This window comes from Bos indicus, chromosome 8 (genome assembly GCF_029378745.1).
Source record: "Bos indicus isolate NIAB-ARS_2022 breed Sahiwal x Tharparkar chromosome 8, NIAB-ARS_B.indTharparkar_mat_pri_1.0, whole genome shotgun sequence".
Taxonomy (NCBI): Eukaryota; Metazoa; Chordata; class Mammalia; order Artiodactyla; family Bovidae; genus Bos; species Bos indicus.
In genome coordinates, this window is record NC_091767.1 from 23,980,723 (window position 1) to 24,004,666 (window position 23,944).

At 38.6% G+C, this 23,944-nt stretch overlaps 1 protein-coding gene across 2 annotated transcripts in view; it reads left to right on the plus strand.

The window, feature by feature from the left end:
* MLLT3 (MLLT3 super elongation complex subunit) overlaps positions 1-23,944 on the plus strand; it is a 291,112-nt gene that overhangs the window by 252,106 nt on the left and 15,062 nt on the right. For both annotated transcript variants that reach the window (XM_019965889.2, XM_019965890.2), the window contains exons 6-8: positions 14,976-15,045; positions 16,877-17,006; positions 20,036-20,135. In XM_019965889.2, the coding sequence (XP_019821448.2) occupies positions 14,976-15,045; positions 16,877-17,006; positions 20,036-20,135 (300 nt within the window). The remainder of the gene's footprint in view (positions 1-14,975; positions 15,046-16,876; positions 17,007-20,035; positions 20,136-23,944) is intronic.

Sequence of the window (23,944 nt, forward strand, 5' to 3'; positions counted from 1 at the left end):
TGAGCTTAGTGGCTCAGTTGTGTCTGACTTTGTGACCCCATGGACTGTAGCCCACCAGGCTCCTCTGTCCATGGGGATTCTCCAAGGCAAGAATACTGGAGTGGGTTTCCATACCCTCCTCCAGGGGATCTTCCCAACCCAGGGCTCGAACCCAGTTCTCCCGTGTGGCAGGCAGATTCTTTACCATCTGAGCCACCGGGGAAGTCCATGAATACTGAAGTGGATAGCCTATGCCTTCATAGTCCATGGAATTCTCCTGGCAAAATACTGGAATGGGCAGCCGTTCCCTTCCCCAGGTGATCTTCCCAACCCAGGGATTGAACCCAGGTCTCCTGCATTGCAGGTGGATTCTTTACCAGCTGAGCCAGCAGGGAAGCCCAGAATACTGGAGTGGGTAGCCTGTCCCTTCTCCAGAGGATCTTTCCAACTCAGGAATCAAACTGGGGTCTCCTGCATTGCAGGTGGATTCTTTACCAGCTGAACTACTAGGGAATCCCTTTATGAATCTAACACATCTTAATATTTATGAATCTCAATATATGTGCATATACACAACACAGTGTAATATGAACATACATAGCACAGCAGTGTTGTAGGTGTAGTTCATAGTTGCTTCCAAATAGTGCCTTCTGTATTTTCTTTTTTCTTCCTTTATATACTGGAAAATGTTATTGGAACCCCAGTAATGAATAGGAGCTTAAAGTTCATGTTCAGTATCTTTACCTTTTAACTCTGCTACTCTTTATTTGCACAAGCAAATGTGATCCTCTGTAGTGACTTTGCCCTGTTTACGGAATAGGAGTGTGTGCTATTACTGATAGGATGGGCAGGTCTTACAGTTATAATACTCCTAAGACAAATAGATCCTGGAACCTTCCCGTGGCCATTTCTTGACTGTGTACTTCATAACACTCTGCAGGTTAGACAGAGCAGGCAGTTTACTCAAGTGACTTCAGTTGATAAGTCAGACTTTAGAGAAATGTCCTGGAAAACTCAAGCAATGTGATTCAAGATCCGGGTAGACTAGGAGAGATTGTTCAGTATTTGACATCTGACCTCTCCAGCAGAAAGTATGCTTACCACACATACGGCTGTATCAGATGGAAGAAGCCCGTTTCTAAAACAGCTCAGGGTGGATGTTTGCTTCTCATTAGCCTGTGTGTGTGTGTTGGATGAGTGAGCAATTGGGAAGTCATGACCATGTGTTTGCTGTCATTTAAACTGCCAATCTAATCTAAATATACATGTGGGTGCCTAAGGAGACTTCTTTCTTTTCAAGAGGATCATTCTTAACAGCTCTCAAGTCCTTGCCGACACATGAACTTTGGGGCACTTCTGTTTTCCTGAGGGCTACTCTGTTTTCTTTTAGAAGAGGTGAGGGTGATTTCTTTGCTTGCTGTATTTCTGATTTTTAAAGGCCATCCGTATGTTAAGTTTATTTACCATGAGCAGTAACTTCATAGGAAAGATAACTTCTAGGATGTTCTACAAGGTAATGAAAGAAAGGGTGAGGGGGTGAGGGTGGTGAAATGAGGAAAAGACCTACAGGTTTTGTTTATAGAATTTCAGTTTCAGATCACTGATTTGCACCTAGCATGCTATAATCTAAGAAAAATTAGATTAAAAAAGTATTTATAAAATGAGGTATAATTTTTATGATAACTCATTTTATAGTGGAGCCCTGGTGTGATTTAAGGTAGGAATAATAAAAGATGCCCTTCACCTATGCCTTTGAAGTATTTACATGTATTTTATTTACCCAGGAATTATTAAAATGAATATTAAAGAAATTGAAGTTTTTCTATTCATGATTATTGTATTATAGACTTATTTTTTTAAAAAGAAGCTATTAGACATAAATATCTTACTAATCTGTAATGAATCTTTTCCTTTAGAAAAGAATAATACTCTTCTTCCTTTTTTTATAATTATATAGCTTATCATATTTTACAAAGCCATCCACACAAAGTGTTTTTCTTTTCCCATTCACATATTTTTAGATGTAAAAGCAAGCTACATATTATCTTTAACTTATGGAAAAAAATAACAGGACACTCCTTGTCATGTAACCACTAGAGTATTTGATACAGATTAGCTATCATTTAATTGCACATTAAAATGCTGTTTTCTTAATATTATTTTGATAACGTAGATATACTAACTTACTTTCTTAAAATTTGTATGTAAATTCTTATACAAGTATTTAATTTTTAACTTCTTTAACAGTCATACTGTAGGACAGTTTGAATGGAATTAGGCTTACACATTAATATATGTGACAAATAGAAATTAAGAGAAGAAGTAACAAAATTTAAAGAACATAGCACTCATTCAGACTTAGGCAAATTTCCTATAGAAATAGAGTTATATTCTTTTATATTTGGAATGTCAGAAAGCATGTACATTCATTGGCAGAAATAAATTTCTTGGAACCACATTCAAGAATTTACCATATGGGTCTCTATAAAGTAAACGCAGTCACTCGATGTGCAAATAGTTAATGTTATATATAAATGGGCAAAGTAATTTCATGTAAATACTAAGCTCAATAAGTTAAAACTGTTTTTCTGACAGGGTAAAACATATTGTTTTTACCCAGACGAGGAAATATCTCAAGACTAAAGAAAAAAATTGTTTTCTTTTTTTTTTTTTTAACAAAATACCATTTCCTTTTTAAATGTTTCATTCCAGCATAATTTCAGAGAAAACAGAAGCTGATCGTAATAATCCCTTTCATTCCAGGAAGAGTCATATTTGGTGAATTGTGTTGGAGTAAGTGGAGCAGTTGCAGTAAGTGGAGCTTTACTGCTCCTCAGAGCTAGTGCCCTCTCCCCCTTCCCCACTCCCTTCCCACCCCGTTGCTTAGCACACACTCAAGAAATTGTGCCTCTGCTTAGTTCATCCAGAAGTTTATGAGAGTAATAATATCAGTATTTTTAGTTTTCTTTCAGATTTTTAGTTTATAAAAATACACTGCTTTCCAGAGTAATTTGACTTTAAAGCTTCTAGCAGCCCGCTGGTAGAGGATGTAATCTATTACACATTTCACATTGTTCATAAGATAAAAACCAAGCTCTTAGGAGATGTTTTAAGTCAAATGCAATTAAATGGAAAGAAGCGTCTGTGTTTTCTACTTGCTTTTCAGCGCTTGGCTCTTTTAAGTGTAGTGGATAAAAAGGTATTAAGTAGCCTTTATTGTCTAGGGAGAAATTGGAGTACCATATTGTAAACTAAATGTGCCAAAGTTTTAAAATATAATGTATATATTTGAAACATCTATGCATGCTTGTGTATAGTAAGGTTTGTAGAATTTGTCGCTCTATAAATACTGTATGTATAGTAAGGTTTGTAGCTTTTCCTGAATAATGATTCTACAAGTTTCATGAAGATTAAAAATAAATATAGGTCTTTAAATCATCGTTGAGTTATTGAAATTGAATGAGTTTCTGAGAATCAATTCACAAACGTTTCAAAACTGTCCTCTAAGAATGCTGTAAATCATTTGTACTGTTGCTCTAATTGAACAGCGTGGATCTGAACCCTCATTAACTTGTCTGTAAGGAAGAGAAAATTGAGGAGAGCAAGAAGAGGCTGAGGAGAAGACCTTTAGCCGGTACTGTCCAGAGCTGCCATTGTCAAAGGACATCCTTTGAGCTAATTTCAGTCCCATAAAAAAAAATCTATTTAGTGATTAGTAACTAGTGGATAAGAGCAGAAAGCCCAAGTGAATAAAGGCCATAAATACTGAAGTCCTTGGGATAACAGCCTGTAAAACTGTCAGAAAGCATTGCTTAAGTGACAAAAGATAGCCCAAAGTAACAAGAAGTGTTAGCTCACTAGGCAATACTCCATATTCATGGACAGAAGACATAATTTAGTTTTCTTCAAAAAAAGAGGTTCTTCCTTGAATCCAATACCTGCCTCACTTTGTTTATTTGTTTTGGATGGTGTCTATTTGCTGTTAATTTATGGCTGATTGCATTTGCTCATAGAAATCATGATTCCTTGTTTAAAGATAGCTGTGTTTCCAAAAGTATAGCTATGTTACTGAAACTTCTGTTTAGATCCATCAAACTGTACTTACTTGCTAAGAATGTTTAGCCTAACTAGCGTGAGCGGGTAAGTACATGTGTGTATATTTTTAAAAGGCAGATGGTTAAGCATTAGATGCTGACAAGTGTCTTTCTCTTGTTTTTAAAGTTCACAAATCTTAAATATTTCTCCCTAAGGGAAGAATAAATTAAATAAATAAAAACAGAAGAGTGTACGTCTATATTATAAACAATTTTGTTATTACTGCACAAAATACTGAGATGACAAATGTTAGTCTTACTGCCCAGCACTTTAGATTGTTTTTCAGTGGTAGAGAAAATTCAAGATGATGGGCTCAGAGGTCTTTATTCTAAACTCCTATTGTTCTAACTGTGATGATGATTTCATGGCATTTGAATTACAATGTTAGCAATCAAAATGATACGTTTTACTGTTTTTTACAGTATAACCCTCAAATCCCAAATGTGTGTTTTAGAGATGTGTGTGTCTTCAGTGGATTTCAAGTGTTGTGCTTGTTCAGGTTAGAAAATTTTATCAACTTATGGGTATTTGCTTTTCAACATTCCGGCTGTGAGAACTGGAGGTGTCATTCACTTGAAGGGAGCAGATGTTAAAGGTTCTTGCCCCTGCCTCCCTAATCCCAAACACCCTTGAAGAAGAGAAACGTTCTATGACCCAAATAGGCATCTTTCTGATGGTGAGAAAAGGCGGTAAAAGGCAGTAAATCTGCCTTCTCATTATGAAGTGCAACAATAGATTGATTTATGAAGAAAAGCAACTGTTAGGCCTATATAAGATGTGTGCATGGAAATGTAGGTTCCTTTACAGCCTTATAAGCAGCAACATTCCTCCTATTCTTGACAAGAATCTAATATTACTAATAGGGAATCTGTTGATTCTAAATACTACATTTTTTAAGGGAGTACATTGAGAACAAAAAGTTCATCTAATGTTTTCACATGAGAACAATCTTTTAACTGTGCTGTGTTTTTGCTATTTTAGTTCATTTTTTTTTTTTTTTGATAGAAGGGAATTTTAAAAAATAACTTTATTTTTTAAAATGTTTGTTAGTACTTAATATTTTAAGAGAAGTGAATGCAAGTATAAAATATTTAGATGTTAGGCTGTTTTAAAAAAATTTTTCAGTTTCACTTAATATTGTGCAATTTCCAGCCAATACTATAAAATGAGAGCTTCAAATAGAGCCACAGTGAAGGTAATTTCAAATTTTGGGGAGAAGGAGGTCATGTAGAGTATTTTTTCTTTGGACTTTTAAGAAGACATATATGCACTTTAAAATCTTTTAAATAGGTTTGTGTTGCCTCTTATTTGTTAAGGAACTCTGTTGAAATACTTTTGTTTAACTTAAAAATTAAACATTTAAGCTCTAAGTCAATTTTGAGCACAAAATACAAAAATCTGGACAGTCCCTGAGTAAATTGTAATGATGGTGCCTTATAGGTTTAGCACATATCACCCCAGAATTTGAAATCTGTCATATAATTAAGATTTGAGCAGGTAAATTACAGAATTAAAACTGACTATCTATAGAGTTGATATTAAAACTCTTAATAGACATGTGTCCCCAAGTATATGTATATTTCCAGATTATACATATAGTAATAGCCATATTAACATATATAAGAAAACACATACAAAAAAATTGAAAATTTAAAAGGTAAAGACAGAAAATAAACATGAATAAAGGTCCTATTTTCTCTTACCCCTATGGATTAAATGACACATATCTTTGTGAACACATGTGCATATCCATACCCAAGGAACTTCGAGATGCTGTCATCCAGAAGAAAGGGTTCCAGTAAAATAACCTGAAAAATACACTATTACTCTGATTAGGAAGATACAGGTTTGTAAAGAAAGAGTTCTTGCAACTATTAATAATCTTTGTTGTGTAGACTGACCATGAGAAGTGTTGCATTTTTAACCTGATGCTGATTGGTTAATTTTAAATCAGTACTTTTTTCCCCAGTGAGTTTTGGTTGTTTTTGGAAGTCCAAATACCATGGATATAAGCATTTAATGAATAAAATGAACTCTTAATGCTGCGGCTATGGTGGTAAATCTAAGCTTCACATTTAATGGGGAAAATTCTCTAAGATAGCTGAAAGATTAAAATTAATAAAACGTCCTGACATTTGTGTAGGTCGATAAAGATTCTATTGGGTCAATCAATTACTCTATGACCATTTTTAAGTAAGCCATTTTTTAATGCAGGTAAATGTCTTGTCAAGATGATCTCTTTAGATATATCTCTGTTTTACTTGATTTCAATTATTTACCATGTTTATGATACTCTGAATTCATTCTATTTAACTTACTTTTATATTTAAAATTTATAATCCCAAACTGAGAGTTATAACCACATAAAATGTACTTTTAGTATTTTATTCAATTGGGCCCTGCCCTTATACAAAGAATCCACCGACACTTTTCCATTATTTCAAGTGTCTCGTGCACTACACAGGTGGGTTATTTCACAAGCAACTGAATAGTAGTTCTGACAACAGTTAAGTGATCTTATTGTTGGCTGAGGAGCAGTGGTGTTTTGATGTTCATTGGTCAGCTTCAATAACAGTTAATTATGCGGCAATTCTATCAGGAAACTTTTTTTTTTTTCCTTGTTCTTCCTGTTTCTCTTTTGAGATGCATTATAGCTCCAAACTCTCTTGTAATTTTTTCTTCCTCTACTTTTAAAATGTATGAAAGAGAAAAAAAAAGACTAGTTAAAAGATGTCTCTAACATTACAAATAGGTGGTATAATTAATGGCCAGTTGTGAAACTCAACTTCTGTGTGCAGTCTTTACTCAGGGAATGCTTACATGCTTCGAGGCGGCACAACTGTACATGGTCTTTTCCAGATAATTTCTCATTCCTAAAGCTCTTAACAAGTGAGTGATTTTCAGAACACACCTGGCACATGCACCATCTTGCAACAACTGGATTTTTTTGAAAGATCACATGTTCTGTCCACAATAGTCAGTTAGCAGCCTTCAAAGTACAACTGGTGATGAGAGATAAAAGACTTGAGGCTCCTCTGTTTAAAAGAGAAGAAGCTGAAAGAAAATTATAGCCATCCCCAAGTGTGGAAAAGGGTCTTATGGAAAGATTTATAGACCCTTGTTCCCCAAGGCCAGTTCGTTTCCTAATGGGATTTTGTGTTCTCAGACAGGGAGGGATGGTGACAAATGTTGATGGCACTTAATAATAATAGTGAAGATGGCAATAATAATGAAGAATACAAATGCAGTTGTAAAAACAGAGGCAGCTCGATGCAAAGCCAGTTATCTTGGCACCCAGAATGACTTTGTCTGTAAGTTGAAAATATAATAGAAATAAAGATCGTTTCTGTTTTGCTAACCATAGGAGAGGTAGTTCTTAGGATCCTCCTCTATTACCAGCACATGGTGGACATAACAATAGCTTTTGATAATACGAGGGTCCAAGAGACTAAATACAATTATAATTTAACATCGGATTCACTCAAATTGTCATGATACTTACAAATGGAGAGGGTTTGCCCAAGAGAGATGTGGTTTCTTCTGTGTGCTCACAGACCTGAGTAATTGGCAATAAGGGTTCCAGCTTCCTACTCCAGTGTTCTTTCTCCAATTAAACCTTGGTTTCAAAGAAAGAGCTGTTAACAGATTATTTAAAGCATTAAATCTATTTTTTTAAACCCTGGATTTCGTGGCTTGGGGAAAGTGATAGTTCACCCTTGAAGGCAAATAAAGTAAATGATTGTAGCGTGTTGCCTGATGTGTTTGCCAGTCTTCTTGATCAATGCTAGTGTCAAGAGGATCAGGATAGTTCAGAGGGAAAACTTACTTGCTTTTTGAAAAAAAGAAAAGAAAAAACCTTACTGTACTAGTGAGGTGAGTAGCCAGGATCTAATGTGGTATTGATTGGACGAATGTTAGAAGCAGTTGATACAGACATACAGCCCCAGGGGTGAAGTGTTTTTACCACTCGTTTGCTTTGGATGCTGCTCACAAGCTGTCCCTTAGAGGGATATTCAGTTTCCCAGTGACATAGAAAACTTTCTTCCTTGACACTAGTGTTATAAAATGGTGTTAGTATGTTCAGAACTCTGTTTTAAACTGATAGATCTTCTTTAATGTTAATAGGTGCAGTATAAAGAGGGCTAGATTAGAAGTCACAAAACTTGGTTGTAATCCACCTAAATATTACCCATGCTTATACTCAGTCACGTCACTCATGTCTGACTCTTTGCAACCCCATGGACTGTAGTCCTCAGGCTCCTCTGTCCATGGGATTCCCCAGGCAAGAACACTGGAGTGGGTTGCCTTGCCCTCCTCCAGGGAATCTTCCCAACCCAACAATCAAACCCATATCTCCTGCATTTCAGGCAGGTTCTTTACCCATTCAGCCACCTGGAAAGTCCAGAGTGACCCGCTGGTCACTTCATTTTATTGTGCTTCAGTTTCATCACCAGTAAATGGAGATTAAAAATGTGTTCTGCTATTTTAGTCAACTCTGGCTGCCATAATATACCATAGACTGTGTAGCTTCAACAACAGAAATTTTTTTTAATATTTTTATTTATGGAAGCTGGGAAGTCAGCTGGTAAGATCAAGGTGCTGGTCAATTTGGCTTCTCTGTGAGGGTTGTTTTCTTAGCTTGCAGCTGGTCACCTTCTCACTGTATCTTGACATAGGAGAAGCGAGGGAGGAGCAAGTTCTGTGGTGTCTTGTCTAAATAAGGGCACTAATCCCATCCTGAGAGCCCCACCCTCATGACCTCATCTAACCTGATTACTCCCAAAGACTATCTCCAAATACCATCACATGGGGGTTAGGACTTCAACATAGAATTTCTTTGGGGGGAAACACATTTAGTCCATACCAGTACTTGCCTTTCTCATGGCAGAACAAATGAAATAAAGACCATGATAGATCTACACAAAGACCCATTAAGAGGCTAGAGTTCTTGACTGAATTTTCCAATCTTATTTTCATATACCTTTCTGTATAATAAGGTTTTGTTCTTTTAGCATGTTTATTTTGTAAAAGTTATTAATGTAAAACCAAATGAAGATTAAAACTCTGTTGTTTTTAGCCTTTTGACAATTCATTGTTGCATTGCTGCATCTGCTGCTACTAAGTCACTTCAGTCGTATTCGACTGTGTGTGACCCCATAGACGGCAGCCCACCAGGCTCCCCCGTCCCTGGGATTCTCCAGGCAAGAACACTGGAGTGGCTTGCCATTTCCTTCTCCAATGCATGAAAGTGAAAAGTGAAAAGGAAGTCGCTCAGTCATGGCCGACTCTTAGCGACCCCATGGACTGCAGCCCACCAGGCTCCTCCATCCATGGGATTTTCCAGGCAAGAGTACTGGAGTGGGGTGCCATTGCCTTCTCCAACTGTTGCAATAACCTTGTTAAATTTAAGTGTTATTTTGTAACTTTTAATACTTATTTCCTAGCTTAACTTTTACCTTACCTTTTATTGACATAGCTCTCACAATACATTACCTATTAATGGGAATTGATAAGAGTGTGTTCATAGGATGAAGAACATTGTCTAGAATGGATGTTGAATGTCATTTTTCTTTAAAATCAAATGTTTATTTGAAAGTTGAGTTTGATTAGTTTCTTATCATAGGGAAACTAAATGAGGTAGTTTTTTTTCTCAGTTTTTTTGGGATATAATTGTTATAAAACATCATATCAGTTTAAGGTTCATAACATAGTGATTTGATATATGTATATATTGTGAAATGATTGCTATCATAAATTTAGTTGATATACATCATGAATGATGTAGTCTTTTAAAAGTGTATTACATATGTGTTTTCTTCTTTGATTAGTACTCATCCTTGACACAGTCTGAATATTTGTGCAAAGAAAAGATAATCTTTATTGGAGGGTATGTGTTTTTTTCCTAAACAAAACAGAAATTTGTGAAAATAAAGTAGCAATATGTCTAAAACATGTCTAAAATAATTTACTTACACCATATTCTCTGCCTTTCTCCTGAAGAAAGGTGTATATAATTCTCCCACCTTTTCTTTATTTTTATTGTTTTAAAGATCAAGTTGAAATTTTGTTCAAAAATATAGTTGCCCATTAGAAAAGATGAAAATTCTGGGTTCTGATTACCTAAGAGGAAATCTGCTCCAAGCCTAAGGAACAATGGCAGATTTTATGAGTCCTGTCGTGTGACCTGCATTGACAGGTGTTCTTGTTTGAAGCAACAACACTTCTAAGACTTAACTTCTAGGAGTTGTAAACATGCGGTTTTTCTTACTTGTCTTGGACAAGAATAATCCTCCATAGAAAATCCATTACAAAATGGTTTTGCATAGCCATTTAATGTTGAAGATTGCATTGCAAATCTTGGTAGGCCCATTGTTTTGGTAGTAAAGATATATCTTGTTTTAGGCAATAGAGGCGTTTATGATCTATTGTAAAAAGTAGTTGCAACTAAGTATTGATTAGCTGCCATTATAACAGCCATGGGCTAGGATTTTTTACTTTATTATATCAACTTAACATTAGCACTTCTACATGAGGTTCAGTGCCCTCACTGAGGAAACTAATGCTTAAGTAATCTTCCCAAAACATATACTAATGAGCAATAGAATTTGAGATTCTTCAGCCTATACTTTTGTCATTGTGGAACAGACTATTTAAAGAAACTTCATGTCTAGTGTGCCTTGCTTAGTACCTCAGCTAAACACGTGCTTAGGGCATAAGCAATAAGAAGCACACAAAAAACTTTTTTTCTTAGTGAAAATTTTAATGTTCAAAAATAAGTCTTAAATTAAGGGGGACATCAGAACCTCATTGGAATTCCCTGCAGTTAGTTTTTGGCACACCTAGGGAGGGAAAAGGAAGATACATAATCTCTTCAATCCTTGGGGCCTAGTTAAGATCTTAATCTAGCTCTATTTATGGTGAAAATTTTTGTAACACACACAACCTTACCTAGTTTTATATAGTCATCTTTGACTTGTGTTTTTGGTGGGTAAATCTGATTTTAAAACAAACAAACTTAAAGTGACCTCCAGCTTGGTTTTGTTGGACTTGATAAAATCTAAGGCTGGATCAGCCTCATCTAGTAGCAGAATGGCTTTTTGAGTAGTTAACATCTAGTTGAATTTTGTCCTGGTCAGCTTTGGTTAGTGTAAGGTCTATCCACCAAAACACAATTGTACATGCTTCATGAATGTTTTTATTCACTGGTAGCCATGTTCTGTCGGAGAAGGCAATGGCACCCCACTCCAGTACTCTTGCCTGGAAAATCCCATGGACGGAGGAGCCTGGTGGGCTGCAGTCCTTGGGGTCGTGAAGAGTTGGACACGGCTGAGTGACTTCACTTTCACTTTTCACTTTTATGCATTGGAGAAGGAAATGGCAACCCACTCCAGTGTTCTTGCCTAGAGAATCCCAGGGATGGCAGAGCCTGATGGGCTGCAGTCTATGGGGTCACACAGAGTCGGACACGACTGACGAGACGCAGCAGCAGCAGCAGCAGCAGCAGCAGCAGCAGCAGCTATGTTCTCTCAGGGGGCTTTTTTGCCCAATACTTTGAAGATTATGCTGGGTTGTTACCTCTGGATAGATCGATAAGTTTATATTTTTTCTCATGATGCAAACTCTTATGCTTTCTTAAAGTTAAGATTCTTTCAACAACATATTTTTGCATGTATAAAAAGAGAGGGCTTCCCTGATTTGGCCCTGCCAAATATATTGGATCAGAGTCTCCTCGTGTGTAGAATCCCCCTAGCTGATTCCGATGAATATTCACAGCTGTGAATATATGAGTCTTTGGCCAGTGGTTCTCAAAAGTCTGGTTGGCCCTCAGAACAGCAGCTTGTAAGAAATCCAGGTTCTTATCACTCTCCCTGACTTAGACACCCTGGGTGGGGCCTAGGAGTCTGCATTTTACCAGCTCTCCCAGTTGGTTCTCTACTGCTCATGGAAGTATGACAATCACTCTTTTGGATGATTCAGAGGTCTCCTTAGCTCTCACATTCTACAAGTCCTTGTACTGATGGCAAAAAACTTTCTGGACATGGGAATTTTCTGCCCACCATTCAATACTTTATCCTTCTCCATCCACCTCTGTTGCTTTCAACCATGAAAAGTTTCCATATTAAAGTTTCCATTTTAATATTCTCACTGAATGACTGTGTCTTCTACTGTAAACCTCTTCAAATGCTTGGTGAAGGAGCCAGGGTGTTAATGATAAACATTGAATAGAAAGCCTTTTGCTCTGGTTGTATTATGTTCTTTAGCATTTGCCAGTTTTCTAATGGTTAGCAACTGTGGCATTATTAACCTTGTTTATGGTTAGGAAGCTAAAAGAAGGCTGCCTCCAGGTTTGGTTCCGGCATTGGCATGATGCTTGAGACAGATGGGTCACATTTAGCATGGGGGAGTTGGAGAGATGGCCACTGTCCTCTTGATCCTAATTAATGTCACTCACAGCAAATAGCTCTGGCAGAACATCTCCTCGAAGTCCAGCATAGCGTGTACTGGCCAGGCAGGATGGGGATTGCAGCTCTCTCTAAGGAAACCTCTTTTTTGGCTCCAAAATGGTTTCCAGAACTATCAAAATATTACCATTTGCAGACACTTTTCATGGCTGAAGAGAGCAACTTGGAGAGGAGAGGGAGTGCTCCGTGGACCCCTGGAGAAATGTCTGCGGCTGGGCATCGTGCTGCATCCCCTTTCAGTTGTGTGACTCACCGCAGGGTCTGGGAAGTGGAAGACACTGGGCAGAGTGAAGGGTACCTCTCACAGGCCTCTGTACTTGTCCACCGGCTCTTCTTTGTGGGTCACGAATAGCAATGTGGACCTCGTGCTGCAAATTTCAAGGAAACTTGCAGGGGTGGTGGGTTGGTGGGCCACCTGCTGCTCATTAGAGGTCCCGTCTGGCTCTTTTCCTGGAGGGTGAGTGGTAGATTGCTGACACCTGTTTTCCCATCCAGCCTCGGGATATGAAGTATGCATTAGGAATGCCTGAAAGTGCTTCCTTGTGTCTGAGTCTGTGGAGCTTGGTGCCGCTTGGAGGGGAGGGGGTAGTGGATTCAGTGAAGGGAGGGGAGCTGAGAAGAGCAAGGAGGAGAAACTGCAGTGTGAATGGAACTGGGATTCTCATCCTCATGGAGTGGCTTCTGATTGTGCTCCAGGGTGTCCTCCATGTGGCCGTGATAAACGTAGTCACCCACTGAGCAACGAAGATGTGTCCTGATCGTGAGAAGACCTCAGAAGTTTCTCAAGTGACATGAGCATGTAGTTTAAACTATGAGCATATTAGAAATGGGAGAAAAATAATGCCTTCTTCCAACCAAATTGATCAACATTAAGTTATTTTAAACTAATGACAACCCTATGGGCTATATCCCACCAGGCTTCCCCGTCCCTGGGATTCTCCAGGCAAGAACACTGGAGTGGGCTACCATTTCCTTCTCCAATGCATGAAAGTGAAAAGTGAAAGTGAAGTTGCTCAGTCATGTCCGACTTTAGCGACCCCATGGACTGCAGCCTACCAGGCTCCTCCGTCCATGGGATTTTCCAGGCAAGAGTACTGGAGTGGGGTGCCATTGCCTTCTCCAAACTGGGCCTCAAATGTGTACAATTCAAGTGTCTGGATGGCATGATCACTTTCTCTGCACAGTTCTGTCCATCTGTTTTCTCCTCCCACTGTTACCTACCAGAAAGTCTCATAAAAACAGATAGCACTGAAACATGTGTATTATCATATGTGAAATAGATCACCACTCCAGGTTCAATGCGTGAGACAGGGTACTCAGGGCCAGTGGCCTGGGATGACCCTGAGAGATGGGATGGGGAGGGAGGTGGGAATGGGGTTCAGGATGGGGAATACATGTATAGCCATGGCTGATTCATGTCCATGTATGGCAAAAACCACTACAATATTGTAAAGTAATTAGCCTAGCCTCCAATTAAATAAATTAAAAAAAAAAACAAAACAGATGGTGGACCAGAGGGCCTAATGTCACAGAGAAAGAGCGCCTGTTGTATGCAGTGAGTGTTGCTGAGTATGAGGGCATAACGAGAAGCACAAGGCAGAGGCTCCAATCCCAGCTTTTTCAAGTGCTGGCAGGTTACTGGAAAGAAAAAACATCTACATCAGAGGTAGCATGATTCCATAGCAGATCTTCTAAGCAAACAGATGATCCACATTTTCAGTGGGTTTGGGAAAGGAAGAGAACTTTGAGTTGGTGGGTCAAGGAGGATGTGGAACTTATTCTGGGTACTAAGGAATGAAGAGAATGTGTTGAGAGTGGGGTGTGTATATGATGCTCTTTCCCTGCATCACTGTACTGTGGAATTAAAGGGTGTGTTTTGTTTTAAGTGGTGGGAACATTTTCCCCTGACTCATGTGTGGGACTTGGCCAGGTCTCCTTGCAATCACTGGCCTCCATTTGTGAACTGTGGATGAACGGGGTTAGGGTTGGGTCATGGCCTTGGACCAGAGTAAAATTAACTGGCTCATAATGTGATTGAACTAATGACCTTGGCCTCATTACCACTATGTTTTAACCAGTTGAGTCAATCAAATGTTGCAGAAAGGGTAATCAAGGTATCTTTCAGAAAGCAATGCAGATGACAGTAAACATGGGAGTGGAATCAAAGCCAGGTTTCTTGCCTTATGAGGTGTGTCCCTCTTTATCCTTGAGGTTTTGCACTTGTTTCTGCATCTAATGAAACTATTGTGGACAAAACAACAAGGACACTGACTTTCCTGTGTTAGCATTTTTGAAATGAGGCAATTTGTAGTCATTTTCTAGCACAGTGTCAGACTGTTTTGTAGGGCAAAATCTGTTTGAGCAGCAATGGTGTTTCTAATTTTAGGTGTGTAGCGTCCTATGCATTTACTGATGGTGCTTTTCTCTTCTTATTTCAAGTCTGAACAGCCCAGTCCTGCCAGCTCCAGCTCCAGCTCCAGCTTCACACCATCCCAGACCAGGCAACAAGGTATCCACATCTCCCAGGCCAGCTCGGAAACATTTTTCTCATAAAACATCTTAATGACTTGATTTATGGCCTATTTTCTACTGTTTTATTATTTGAATGATAACTTGGCTTTTATGCAGTTGTATTTATTTCCCCTAGGAATGCACTTGAGTATTGTTCTGATGTATGAGGCCAGCCTCTAGAAATTCCCCTTTTTCCAGTCCCTGCCATCAGAGTCCCATTTTACAAAAGGATTATAGACACAGCCCATTCCAGGGAGTTCCCAAAGGAAATACAATAGTGAAAGCTAGACTTGAGAGGCTTTGACAGAGAGAAATAGGTTTTTAGTCCCCCTCCTGGACATCTTTCATTTTATTATTTTTCTACAGATTAATAGACTTTTTTCTGTGGTGAGTCTTAATTTGCTGTCTTTAGAATATATTTTCTTCTACTCAAACTCAAAATAAATTTAGCAAAAAAATTTAAACTGAAACATTAACTAAATATATGTTCCATTTTTCATGTGTGGAAACTCTACAAACACAGGCCCGTTTTTCAATTTTTTTTTTTAAATAGGGAAACAGATTATATCGAGAAATAATCTGTTTCTGGGCATCACGTTGCACATTACCTTTTTTGATTGACCGCATTGAATTCCTGATGGCCTTGCATGTTTTGAAAAGGATTAAATTGTTGTGTGCGTTTAGGCTAAGGCTAAGCTTCCAGGAAAAAAGTAAAAGACACTGTTCGTTTTGGCTGTTTAGAGTTCTTGTTCCACTGACTTCCCAAGATAAAAGCCCATTACAAAAGCAGAGAAATTTGGAGTTTGCAGAATGTGAGATTACACAGAGTCAACACTTATTTTAGAAGTAAGGCAATGATAGCTCAGATAGTCCTATCACAGATTAGCCTTTAGGAATTGGCTAATCTAGGATGAAAGTGCCTCTCTCACTCTCTCCATTGTCCTTACAATCTCTTCTGTTAAGATTAGAAATACCTATTTTGATTTCATTACATTTATAGTAGTGTGATGAAAATAAGCCACATTAATGCATTTTTCTGTGAATTTAATTTTTTTTTTACATTCTAGAATAAAATTAGTTCTGCCTTGACGTTTCTCTCTCATCTAATACTGGATACTGTTTTGAATGTTCTGGGCACTGTTTTATTACATGGTCTTATTTAGGTAAATTCATGCCAATATTTTGCCAGGAAATTCTTAAAAAGTATAAATTGGCTACACAAAAATAATAAAAAATAACAAAAAAATAAAATTGGCTACACAAAATTGTTGCAACAAGACCTTGTGTCCAAGATCAATATGAAGATCAGAAATAGGACATTGCACCATGGAATTGAAATACTTTATAATCTGAACTTGACTGAAATGCTTGCTTGACCTGAAATTGACCTTGAAATAAAAGGAACAGCTAAACCTTAATAGATCAAAAACTACCACACAAAGGCCGCCTTGCTAAGAACAAGTTACAACCATGGTGATTTATTAGTCTCAACTTTTCAATACATGGATTAACCTAACAAAACATTCAATTTACTAACAGATCTTTCTGTTTCTTTTTAGGTGTGATTTTTCTTAGGGAAGAAAAATGCATAGGAAAAAAATTCCTAGGAAATAGAGATTTTGTAAAGAACATTTTGGGGCATGTGTTATGAAAGCAGTAGTATTTGGGGAGAGGTTGCATTCCAGAAACTACCAGATTTATCATGTAAATTGTATAACTGTATCTGATGATGGTAATTTTTAAGCAATGTTCTGTGCTGGTGAGTTATCCCCCTATGTCGGCTATGGCTAAGTGTATTTGATTGCCTGTGGTTCATTCTCATTGTTCAGGTCCTTTAAGGTCTATAATGAAAGATCTGCATTCTGATGACAACGAGGAGGAATCAGATGAAGCAGAGGATAATGACAATGACTCCGAAATGGAGAGACCTGTAAATAGAGGGGGCAGCCGAAGTCGCAGGTGAGTGTCTTGGTAGAGATGAGGTTCCCTGGGATGGAATCATACCTTTTCACTGGATCTAAGAGTATAGCCACAGCAAAAATGTGAAACACCAAAAACGATGGCAAATAAATAGTCACATTCATTTTTTTTAAAGTATTTTGAATTTGTTTCATTTATTTTTATTAAAGTATAGCTGACTTACTCTATTATGTTAGTTTCAGGTGTACAGCATAGTAATTCGATAGTATAGTGTGTGTGTATTTTTAACTGGAGGGTGCTTGCTTTATCCTGTTGTGTTAGTTTCTGCTATACAACAACACAAATTAGCCGTAACTCTCTCTCTCGGTCATCAGGGAGTGTCAGACTGGGTTTCCTGTGTTACGTAGCAGCTTCCTACTATTTAACACCCCCATGCTGTGTCCTCAAGTCGGTCCACTACATCTGCATCTTTATTCCTGCCCTGCATATAGGTTCATCAGTACCGTCTTTCTAGATTCCCTTTATAGATGTTAATACACGATATTTGTATATAATATAAACTATTTTTATAGATTATATGCTGTACAAAGTTTAAGTTGGGGCACCTTGGCATGCTTACACTCACCGTTCCCCAGGGAACTATTTTATCCCTTGTTCTCAGAAAGGAGAGGTTTTTCCTCTATAAATTTTACAGAGAAAAAGTCCTATTGGAAGCTTTTGCTCTTCAAAGTAAATGCCATGGTGGCTGGACCGGCGGCTGAAATGAACTCTGCTTTCATTTGAAGAATTTGTGTAGCTTCGTTGCTGTAGGTATTCATAACTCAGAATTTGAGGAAATGTGTTCGCTGTTTGTAGTTAGAAATGCATGATTGATTTCAATGAATTATGTGTGACCTAATTAAAACTGGGATCACCTGTGTGTTTTCCAGAAACTAAATTCCTTTTAAGTGCGCTGACTGTTACTTAAGTAGCTTTAATGCAGCGAGGCATACTTCTGCATTGGAAAGATGCTAATTCATGTCACTTATAATTAATAGTCAACTTGAAATTGCCTCGAGAATTTTATTTATCATGAGCAAAACAAATAGCTGTGCTTACTTTAATGGGTTTTGAGTAGGAAAAAATATGAATCTATTTGAACTTAAAATCCAACTACATTGATAATATATTGCATTAAGTCTTTTCTCATTATCCATTACTGGGTAGCAGGCCCTAAAATTCCCCACAATGATGTGATCTTAACCCAAACTGGACAGACCATGTGTTTGTTAATTGGTAATTCCTTCATGTCCTTGGAGAAGAGTCTCCTTAGAATATATACCCTGTCCCATCTCTCAGTGGTTCTTCCTTATGGCTGTACTCAATTCCTTTTTCTCTACTCATCTCCCAAAATCACCCATCTGTATTCCTTTTAAATAAGACAGACATAAGGAACCTTATGGTCTTGGCCTTATAATGTTTCCCTTTACAAGTTTTAATCTAACAAGAAGGAAACTGATGGGGCAAAAAAAAAAAAACCTAAAAATGAACTGACACTTGTAGGCTAGGAGCATCTTTATAACAATTGAAATCCTGACCACTGACTGCTTTTACATTTAGCTGGTGAAAAAATGCATAACCAGTTTAGACATCTCCCAACTTAGTATGTAGAAGATCTAGACACTCTGTGATGGGCTGTGGCCTGTTCCCTCTTTGCCTTGTCCCCTGAGTCAACATGGGTCAGATCATACATGTTTGTGAGTTGACTGATGTGTGATGCATGTTGTTTGCAAGGCTCTCCCTTCCTCCTGACATATGCTGTTGGCACAGCCCCCGCCCGGGTAACATTTGATCTTCATGGCACTTGTGAAGTCTCAACTGTTTAATCAGTTTAAATACTCAGCCTTCCACTTCAGTCAAGAAGCATTTTAAAGCAGCGCTTCAACTGAACACTTCATTAATGTAATTTAGTTAAGAAAAACAAGTTCCGTCAGTTTTTTCCTAAAAGGATGTCCCAGTGTATCCTTTTCATTTCCTATCTCGTATCTTGTCTATCTGAATGTATTATAGGGCTGGAATGTGATTGCCTATTCAGAACGACAGAAAAACTATCCGATTTCTAAAGCATTTTCTGTTTCTGAGAAGAATATTGTATTAGGTTACTATATAAGCGAAGCGAGGGAGCAAGCCCTGAAGGACATTTCTAAAAGAGTGCACACATTCAGCAGAGTAAATAAAGACGTATCTCCTATTCTCGCTGAAAGAAAATTCCATTTTCAATGGAAAGGAAAAAAAAAAGGAGGTGATATTTTTATTGTCTTTCATTGTTGAAAGACACTGTATTTTTCTAAAGCAGTTTTCCCAAACACACTGTCTTTTCCTGTTCAGTGGTGTATTTCCAGGGAATTGCATCAGAACTAGGGTCAACTTTGCATCATGACACAGTGGAAATGATTGGTGATGGGTCTGTCATGTTGAGCTTCACACCTCCCACCCTCAGACGTCACTCTGCACTGTCAGTCCTGCAGGGCCGTGGTCCACATTCTTCTTAGCAGTTGCTTCCTTTCCTGCACCCTGTATTTTAGCTGTACTTGTAAAATTTTCACCTGTAACAAATAGGCAGAAGGAAAGGAAGGGCGAAAAGGGTAGTAACCTGTGAACTGTCTGATTTTGCTGAACTTCCAGCTTGGGTGACATGCATATGACAGTAGGTGGATGGATCTGGAACAGGGAGATAAATGAATAAATGAAGGCAGCAAAATATACTGGCCGAGTACCAGGGCTGTGAGTCACGTTGCTTGGATTTGAATCCTAGAACCAGCACTCTTACCTCTGTGACGCTATGTGAGTGATCCAGTTTGTCTCAGTTTCCTTATCTATGAAATGGAGATTATTAAATGAGAAGGAGCAAGTCAAACGTTTAACCCCTTTCTAGATACAAAGTAAACGCCGGCATGTAGTAGCAATTGTATGAGTTAAAACAAGTTCCCGAAGATGAGTGTTTGGATGCCTTGCTCTCTACCCCTAATTCTTTGGATATTTCAAGAATTGTCTGTAACGCTGCGACTGACTTCTCTGTTCCTTTTCAGAGTTAGCTTAAGTGATGGCAGTGACAGTGAAAGCAGTTCTGCTTCCTCACCCCTACATCATGAACCCCCGCCACCCTTATTAAAAACCAACAACAACCAGGTAAGCTTCTGGGTCTGCACTTCTCACGATTCTGCAGAACTCAAAGTATGCCAGGCATTTTACCCCTTAAATTTTAAACAAAGTCCCTCTTGACAGCAAATAGCTGGGAACCTACAACCTTAGGACTAAACACATAGGGTAAAAGGACTTAAGTTGTCACAAAAGTATGGTATTGGATGAGTTAGTTAAATGTCAATAGATGCAGGGCAGGATGGTGACAAAAAGTGTTACCCATTTACTCCTGATTTCTGTGTATTTCCCCGTCAATTGGGAAGAATATGACCTTTGGAACTGTATAAAGCCTGGTTCTCTGTTTTACTGATTTATAGTAGTTTATTGGTACAAAAAGTTTTTTTAATTTAGCCTCAGTTTTCTCATCTGTAAATGAGGATATTAATGTCTACCTTACTGGCTACTGGGAGGGTAACAAAAAAGTGTGTGGAAAGAGCATGAAGCATGGTTCATACCTCTTGGCAAACAGTTGATGATATATGGTTAGTACAGGTGCTCTGCCTCTGTGCTTATCCAGGGAAAAAGGATTATCACTTGGGATTGTAAGGAATCATTTATAAACTATAGAGTAAACAATGGTCATTATCACTGTTGTTATAAGTCCAGCTAAAGGAAAGCTTATTAATTTGATAATCAGAGTAAAGAATATAGTTATTTGGATAGGTCTAGGCAGAGCTTGCAAAGCTGTGATGAAGAGCTTTCGTTAAACGAATGATTATTTTAAACACTTGATAAAATAAGCTGTTTTCAAGTATTGTAAAAAAAACCTCATTATGCATCAGGTTGATTCTCTATTACCATGTTATTCTTTTTTCCTTATTTAGACAGATTCCATGAGACCTCACAATAATTGCTTAATTCAAGTTACCGTATGAACGTTAACTTGAAAATGTGGTTTGTAAAAGTATTCTGTTTCACAGGTGTCCTACCTGTTGTTTTAAATGGCCTTGTCCTTGAAATCTGTGATCTTTCTTTAATGGGGAAAATGTGATTTTTATAGCCGAAGACTTTTTCATTTCAAATTTCATATAAAGCAAAAATCTCTTAAAATTTAAAATTCCTCATCTAATTGATCTACAACTTAAAGCCTCCATTATTAAGTAGGAATATCATCAGTGTTCTTTACCTCACCAGTTGCAGTTCAACTGCAGTTTCTTTGTGTCCTGCATGCGACTGCAGGCCCAGCCTCGTCACCCGTTACAGGCTGGCCGGCAAGGAGTTGTACTTTCTTCTTCCTTATCCTGACTCCGCACAGTCCATGTGTCTCCCTGCCTCCAGGGCCAGCCATACGCATGACCCAGCCAGCCGTCACCTCAAGTGTGGCTGCCCAGTACTCCAAAGTCAAGCATGGCTGGGGAGAGTGAGGACCACGGGCGTAGCCATCATTGCCAGTCAGTGGAGAAGGGCCCTAGGCTGGCTGACTGGATAACTTGGAGGATTCTTTTGTAATTGTGTGCTTCAGTATAAGCTGTCAATAGAATAGCATTTGGACCTTGAAATATAGTTTTATATCCAATTTCAACCTATGTAGGCCTGATTTCTGCTTCCAGTGGGTGGTGTGTTGAAATTGGGATTCTTCCTGGGCGGTGACGGTGGCCTTGGCAGGGCCAGGAGTGCAGGGCATTATAGGCTGTGCTTTTGTGCCCTGTAGTAGTCTCCTTCAGCATTGTTCCCAGGTGGAGTGAAGACTATGCTTGCTAAATAAATGCAGCTTCAGCAAGCCACCATCTCGCCTTGCAGACAGAACTGCCCCAGTCTCTTCCTGGACCTGCTGCAGTCTTGACATGACCCTGGTTTCAGGGAAAGGTTTAGATTCTTTGTCAGACTTTTTTTTTATTGACTGTCTGGCAGGATGAAAAAAAAGCAAAACAAAATTGAAATGGTACCATCTATCTAGAAAGGGTAAAATTTGCTTTATCCGATTAAATAGCATACCACTGGTTTCTTGGCATATGTTTATTTGACAAATGTAGCTTCACACATGTGAGTCATCAATCTGTCAGGAATACTCAGTTATATGTCACTTTCTCCATACACCTATAAGCATAATAAGGGGGTCCATATGCTTTCAGTTTTAACTAGTTTAGGGTAGGAAATATATGTACCCCAAGGGTGCTTTTTCCTCTGGACCTGTGTCTTAGAACTGGAGTGTGTTTAGTCATGTGTGTGTGTGTGTGTTTGTGAGTGTGATAGTGATGATAATGAGATGATCTGAAATTTCACATGAAATAAGCGAAAACATACCAGGAAGGCCAAACTATGAAACGGGCAGACTCTTGAGTCTTCTTCTTTCATATCCCTTGACTATTCTCTCTGTGTAGGTTGATAATAGTCTCAAAGTTTCTATAAATTACCAGGCAAAGCTATGGTTTCCTTTTTCTCAATTTTCTAGGGACTGGGGAAGAGGGAAAGTGCTCATTGAGTCAGACATTTCTAATTCTTGGAAAAAAATTGAACAGAGATAGAGAGCCATATGTCAACAAAGCAAGTAATTAACCTGAGTATTGTTAGGAGCTACTAGTGATCGTTAACATCAAAGACCCAGCGGTAGAGAATCCATCTGCTGAGTAATTGAGTTGTCAGTCCTCACAAAAGAATACAGAAAAATAATAATCTTGAAAATCTGATTCTCAAGCCAGATCCTCAGATTAAGGATAGAAGCGCAACTCATCATAGTTCTATTTTCAGAGACTATCACGTGCATACTTGGTGCCTCTCAGCAGTCTGGGTGGCTGTTTCTTCTCCCTACAGCTTAATAGAGAGGAATAATGCTGTGCCATTTTAACCGAAGTTTTTTTGTTTTTGTTTTTTAACTTCAAACTTCTTTATGTGAATTTCAAACAAAATCAAAATTCTAGATCCTTTTTGGCTGAAAGTATTGAAGGGGAGGGAGGGGAGGGAGGGGCCTCAAAGGAAGGAAGCGATCCATCGGACCCAAGTTAATATTCAGAATATCATAAATCACCTATCAGCCTGCGAGGCGTGTTGAATGAAATCAAAGAGTCCATCCAGTTAAACTGGTTTGAAATCGGCCTGTGGAAGACAAGGTGCCATATTTTTCTGTTCTGGAGTCGTTTCCTTAAAGATAAGAAATGATCATAAATAAAACAATTGTCTTCAGCATGGATCAGCTCTCAGAATGAGGTTTTGACAAAGCTGTTTATTTTGGAGCAGGGAGAGATCAAAGCAGGAAGATTAACTGAGCCCTCTCTGGGCAGCCACTCAGTAACTCGAGGCGGATCACTGACACCCGGGGCTTTTGTTCCTGCCTCTGCAGCTTCAGAAGAAAGAAACCAGGATTTCAGTGTCATTGGGCCTCCTGTGCCGCAGCCCTTATGGAATGTGTAGGATGGGATTTCAGCGCCCTGCGTGTTCTATTTTCTGCTTTGAAGAGAAGGTGGTGGAACTCTCTCAACCTAGTTCATAACTCTGTGTGCCCCATAGAGAGTTCTCGGTCACTTGGTCCCCAGAGAACAATGACTTGGGGCAGGGAATGGCGGGGTACTCAGGGGAAGGATATGATGGGAACAAAATTCAGTTTTCTAATGCACAAGGCAGGCAGACAGGGGCTGTATTTTTCCTCTTGCCTGCATTCACAGCAGATCGGCTCTGCTTGGCCCAGCCCTGTATCTGAGTTGGCGAGGAGTGCCATCTACTGACCTACTTACTCCTAGGTCTCAGTGCTAACGAACGTTCCCCTCGAGGTCTCATTTCCAGCCAAAATAGAGAAGGGAGTTCTGAATGTAGGGGGGTGTTTGGTTTCCTTTACTAAAAGCTATTGCTTTGCCTCTGCGATT